General features: G+C 37.4%; 1 protein-coding gene across 1 annotated transcript in view; it reads right to left on the bottom strand.

Moving 5' to 3' along the window:
- Window positions 1-2189: 2189 nt before the first annotated feature.
- The window catches only part of LOC122794162 (PR domain zinc finger protein 2-like), a 472904-nt gene continuing 468735 nt past the window's right edge, over window positions 2190-6358 (bottom strand). Inside the window, exon 3 of the mRNA XM_044062361.1 lies at window positions 2190-3500. Coding sequence (XP_043918296.1) covers window positions 3474-3500 — 27 coding nt within the window. The 3' untranslated portion in view covers window positions 2190-3473. The remainder of the gene's footprint in view (window positions 3501-6358) is intronic.

The raw sequence follows: 6358 nt of genomic DNA, 5'->3' as shown, positions 1-6358 counted from the left end.
GGTGTAAAAACGGGGAATAAAGTAGGGGGACAATTGTTACATGAGAAGTATGAAGAGATACAGAAACAGGTAAAAATTAAAGAAGGGATGAACAAGAATTATAGAAAGAAAGGAATATGTAAATGATGTACAATTATTGAAATTTAAAAAAAATGATGGTGAGAAAAGGGATGAGTGGTATGAAAACATTATATATATATATTTTTTCTGATGTATCTAGCCATGGAGTGATTAATCAGATGATGTTAGAAATGCAATAAAGCAAAAAAAAAAAAAAAATGGCAAAGCTTTGAAGATTTCTATGTAGCTGAGGACATTTTGTGGAGAATGTTGTTAAACAAGTCACCTGTTAAGGGAAACATGAAATGAAAAGCAACAGAATTAATGTGCTATGATTACAGGGTAGAAGAATCTACAAAACGTTTTTTTTTTTTTTTTTAATTGTAAAATGAATGTCCTTTTGGGTATACAGTAGAGAGAGTCAATTATCCAAACGTCAATTATCAGACATCAATTATCAGAACCAACCTTCCAAAGTTTTCTGGAAGGAAAAAACGTAAAGTCTGAATATGCAAACATTATACATATTTGCTTGAGCATGTTTTTTGAGCTTGTAGCTAGCTCATGCATGAAAAAATATTCTTTACTGTCCATTGGAATCACTGAATGGTTGAAAAGTGTATTCCTGCATGCAGAAAAAAACAAGATTTTAGAATTTTTTTTTATCCAGTTCAATTACATGTTTGATTATCTGAACAATTTGATTATCCAAACTACCCTAGGTCCCAATTAGTTTGGATAATCAACTCTCTACTGTAGTTTAAAAATGTTTATAGTTGGGAAGGTTTCAAGGAAATGAATATGGAAGTGATATTGTACTGTATATATTAAATATGAAAAAGGAAGGAGGAACTTGATAAAGGGGATAAAATACTATTTGTTATAATCTGAGTATTGAGAAAAAAAGGTGTGAAGGACTACTGTATAAGAAAAACAAAAGGGAAGGAGATTATCCACATAAATAAGAAATGGTTTAGGAAAAAAAAAGTAATGGGGTGGATAGATGACAATTAAGGAAGTGGGAATGGAAGTAGTGTATACAAAAAAGTTGCATTACTGATGAAGAAACTGTAAAAATGATGTAAATACGATGGCTAGGAGGTTGCAAAACTATGTAAATAATATGAATAATGCAGACTAAGGTATAAGTAATATGTAACTAAGGTATACAAGAATAGGAAATTTACACCGAGCTTGGTACCCAACATGTCCCTTATGGACAGAGCAAGCTTATAAATGCCTGGCTATCAATGTCTTATTTGGATACAGGACATCATTATTCTTTTGGGAAAGCTTGGCTAGGCTTAGAAAGGCCCCCATGTCATTAGCCTCCTAATAATCTATGAATCTCTCTATAAATAAAGCAACCCCTGCTCCTTTTTGATAAATGCCATGGAATCTTTTATATCCACCAGAGCTACTAACAACTTGGGTAGATAGTGCTTCAGTATTAACATCTCATCCAAAGGACATCACTCTCAGGAGTGCAGCACCCCACCCTTGCAGATGTGACTGATCAGGATACGTAAAGTATAAGCCTTTCCTTTTAACAGTCACAGAATTAGCATGGCTATCTTATTTTCAAAACAATGTAGGTGAGTGGATAAGTACTGTAAAATTAAGAAGACAGATAACAATCTAGTATTGGAAAGTGCACTTTTCAGAACTATGCCACTAATTTCCAGTGGTTTATGGAGATATGAAATACACAAGCAATTAAAAATAACTATCCACTAAGACAATAATGCCCTTTCATGGGCTAAGGGAAATTATGCATTCCCAGAGTGCAGAAGCTTGATGTGTTGTTGCACATGGATGAAGTGCCAAACTGTTCTACCTACTGCAGAGGGCTCCTTCAATAACATCCTTGTTTCTTTTTGTCTAAGACATTACTTCCCAACATGCTTTTAACATGACATATAATTCTTAAATTAGCTACAGGCAAATTCTCACTATGTAAGTTACTCTTCTACAGAAAGTAATGAGAAGATTAAATGATTTTCATGAAATTATTTCTGTGGCAAACCAGTCACTAGCTCTCTTGCATATAGTAATAAGCTGTAGAATGACTTATTGCACACGAATATATGTTTCAAGTCTATAATAAAGACCAGTAAACGCAGCAGAACTTGTATCCCAAACTGTAAATTTTAATATCTGCATTATAATAATGCCATTTCCATCAAATGAAACAATGAAACAACAGCAAACTTTTATACAGGAACATTTTCCATGTTTAATCTGCAACCTGAAAAATGAAAAAAAAAAAAAAAAAAAGGAGTGGGGGGAATAATTTTAAAAACATAAATCATGTATAATACAATTGAAGTGTTCATAACAATTTAAATAATTTTAAATATATATTTTACTCGCTACAAACGGTATGTACATTTGTTAACAAAAAGTCCCAATGTGTGAAAAAATGTAACAAAATGGGAATGATAGTGAAAGTGAAAGAGCTAAAGTGGCACAATTTCACCAAACAAGTATCAAACTACAAATCTTCTTAGAGGTAGATTACTTTTTTTAAAGTCAGGAACAGAAAATGGTTGGTGTGTGAAAATATTGTTTCCTCTGCCTGACTGCAAACCCTCCCACTGAAACATAAAACAGATGACAGAAAAATATGGTGTAAAAGGGTTTCAATTATAAACAATAGCCCAATTTTACTCTGAATGCAACCATTAAAAGATCTTAAGTTTTAAGATCTGTATAGTAATATTACATATTTTACATCCTGCTACAGAACTTGCACAAATTAGAAATAAAACCTGTGTTTTACAGCTCCATTATCCAGACACAGGCAAACAAGTACATACCTAATACAGCAGACAAGTTCTGAGGATAGAGAATTCCATGTGAACATGAAAGTCGAACTGGGATCGATACACGCAAAGAGGAAATGAATTTCTGCATTCACTGCTATGGTCAGTTTGAATATAAACATCCTTGAATGACATGTTAAACTCTGCCACTTGAACATGATCTCAGTAGTTTCCTTTATTTAAAAAAAAAAAAAAAAAAGGTGCTTGGAACTGGACAGGTGCTGTATGCTTAAACAAGTGCAGAAACGCAGTTTTATACAAACTGTACAACAGAACAACTGTTTAACAGAATGATCTGCTTTGTAAAGTTAACTTGAGGGGAAGACTCGTCTCTGTCAGTATAAAGCACTCTAGGCGAAGTATAAACCTGAGTTGTTATTGTCTTAGTGACAGTGGAACTGGTTCATTTGAGCCAATTCCCAACCAGTACCCTTGTCAATTGTTCATCCGAGTCCTCTCTTCAGAAGCAACCCACGGGCACGTGAAACATTTTTGTGCTCTCATCAGCTGCCGCTGGTTGGACAAACCCAATAAGTTCCCAATCAGTTCCAAAATAGTGCTTTTAAATCCAGGAAGATGCACATAGTTTTATCTCATCATCCTTGTTGGCAGTTCCTGAAAAAGTCCAAAAAGATTTCTGTAAATAATGATAAATGAAGGCAAACTGTTAATTATTTCTTAGTTCATAAACATTAAAAGACAAAGGGATGTGCCATGACGACTGCAGGTACTATACAGAATTCTCATATCTCATGCACTACAAGTGTCACTGAAAACACACCACTCAGTTAATGTGAAATCTAGAATGTATTTCACTCTGCTAAAACTGTACAGGTGATGTAAAAATATATTAGCTAGTCAGTACATTAGTCTGAACTTAACCCCCAACTAAGATTTATATCAATTTAGACATGAAATTTTTTTTTGGAAATATTCTGCTTTAAATCCATTAGGGTAAATCAAGCCTTTACAGGAAATATTAGAAAAAAAACATATATAGCAAATTAAGGATGCAACTTCATTCTTTGGAAATACTAGCATAAAAATACTGACCATCAAATCAAACTTATCAGAAAACTACTGCATGCAGATGAGTACAACAAAAATAAAACAAAACATTCATTCATTACAAGTCCACCTGTCACACATCTACCCTACAGAGTGTAACAGAAATAAGACTACCAAGATAAAATACTCTTATCAGCCATCATGTACATGAGTACCAACAAGGACTCTCTCTGCAAAGAATTCAGAAATCTATACGTATCTAGATGTACGAGTCACCTTTGCCAAGGCACACAAACTTGGTAGGCATGGTTACCTCTGGAACTCAGCAAGGGTCATAACAAAATGGTGGTTAAAATAAAGAACATACTGGGTTAGTATCTAGAATACCAACGACCAGGTACTGCCTATTGGACAGAAAGCTGAAAGTGGTGGCTTGTTGGGCACTAAACTGGTGCCACAGCCAATCTATTCAAACATCCATCCAATTTTTAAACTGTATTCCCTGGTGAGCAAACGGAGTTGTACAGATCACATTTCTTATCCCCAGTGGCAATCTCCAGCTCATTTGGTGAGATCACTTGGTGTTCCCAGGGGAAGTGAACAGAGGGCACCCCCCAACATGTCATGATCTGCAGCAGGACCTCCCCCCAGTGGGTCATGCCTAGTACAGGTCACCTACTACAGCAGACAAACAGGCATAAAACCCAAACCACCTCAGTTAACTTCTTAACCTGGAAAAGCAGTAACTATATTCTTAAATCTTCTAGGACTGCCAAACTCCTCACTCTTTTAGTCACCATCAAAAGCTTTTGACAAGAATAGAGAAGACAGAGTCGACTGTCCCATGATTCTGCTATTGCTTCACACTGCAGTTTGGTACACATGTACAAATTCACTGATAAAACACTGATCTCTACTATTATTCATAACCAAGACCTACCAGTACTAAAACCTCTCCACTTCAGGGGTCTTGTTCAGTGCATGCCTCTCAGACACCATTAAGAGTTACAGAAAGTACAGTTGTGTACACTTACCATAAATGTAGATGTTTGAGTGTATTCACTGTTGCAGTCCTAACCAATGGGTTATCTGGCTCCCGGTAGCCCTCGATCGGCCAGAATACCAAAGGTAAGTAATAACGATGTCAGCTGTCGTCAGTTGTAAAGGACGTCAGGGCATCTGATACAAAAGGAGGCAGCCGTCACTTCCTCGGTCTTTCTTGCCATAACAGTCAGAAGACCCCAGAAAACAAGGCTTAAACCAAATTTAGCCTGTACCTTAGGAAAAGAGAGAAGGGGGAAGGAGGGAGGGAAAGCAGGACTGCAACAGTGAATACACTCGAACATCTACATTTATGGTAAGTGCACACAACTGTACTATGTTCGTGTTTCACTGTTGCAGTCCTAACCAATGGGTTGATTACCAAAGCCCAGAGAAGAGGGAGGAGGAACCAACAGAATCAAGGATTGGAGATAATGCCCTGCAGAACAGCAGTGGGAAACCCTGCCCTGGCTCTTGAAAACAAAGGCAAATTATAATGCTTTGTAAAAGTGTGAACAGAAGACCATGTGTGGCAGCCTCCAAAATGTCTTTAGTAGGGACACCCCTTAAAAAGGCTGCAGAAGTGGAAACTGCTCTAGTTGAGTGGGTCCTAACCCCTTGAGGAGGAACTTTGCCATGAAAGGAACAGCAAAAAGTAATACAATGAGCAATCCATTTAGAAATGGTTTGCTTACAAATAGCCTAGCCCTGGGCTCCAGGGGCAAAGCTGACCAATAACTGTGCTGATTTCTGAAGGTCTTTAGTCCTGTCCAGGTAAAACCTGAGCTGTCTATGCACATCAAGAGAATCTAGGATTCTTTCACCTCTATTTCGGGGATTAGGAAAGAAGGTAGGAAGGTGTATGGACTGATTAAGAGTCAGGCTAGAAACCACCTTAGGCATAAAGGAGAGGTTGGTTCTCAGAAAGACCCTATCTGCATGGAAAATAAGAAAAGGCTCCACAGTCATCAAAGCATGCAGCAACGAAATCCTCCTTGCTGAAGTTATAGCCAAGAGGAAGGCAGTCTTCTACGAGAGAAACTTTAAATCTGCAGTGGCAGCTGGCTCAAAAGGAGGAAGAGTGAGTTTCTCAAACAAAATTAAAATCCCAGGCTGCAGTAGGCACCCTTCTGGGAGGTTTTAAGTTGCAAGCACCTCTGAGAAACATTTTCATCAGAGGATGAGAGAAAATGGGTTGTTCAAAAGAACAATGAGCAGAAATGGCTGAAGCATGTATCTTGATAGAGGAAAAAGAAAGACCACCCTGAATCAAATCAGCCAAGTACTCCAGGATCAGAGGAAGGGTAGGCTGAGAAGAAGACTCCCCTCTAGCCTGCATCCAATGAGAGAATCTTTCCCATTTGCCAGCATAAGACTTCCTAGTGCTAGGCCTCCTGGCCTCCCTCAGCACGTCAACCACCTGC

This window comes from Protopterus annectens, chromosome 2.part1, assembly GCF_019279795.1.
Source record: "Protopterus annectens isolate FY-2018-M chromosome 2.part1, PAN1.0, whole genome shotgun sequence".
Taxonomy (NCBI): domain Eukaryota; kingdom Metazoa; phylum Chordata; order Ceratodontiformes; family Protopteridae; genus Protopterus; species Protopterus annectens.
Note: the sequence above shows the minus strand (reverse complement) of the source record. Positions and strands in the feature narration are given on the sequence as shown.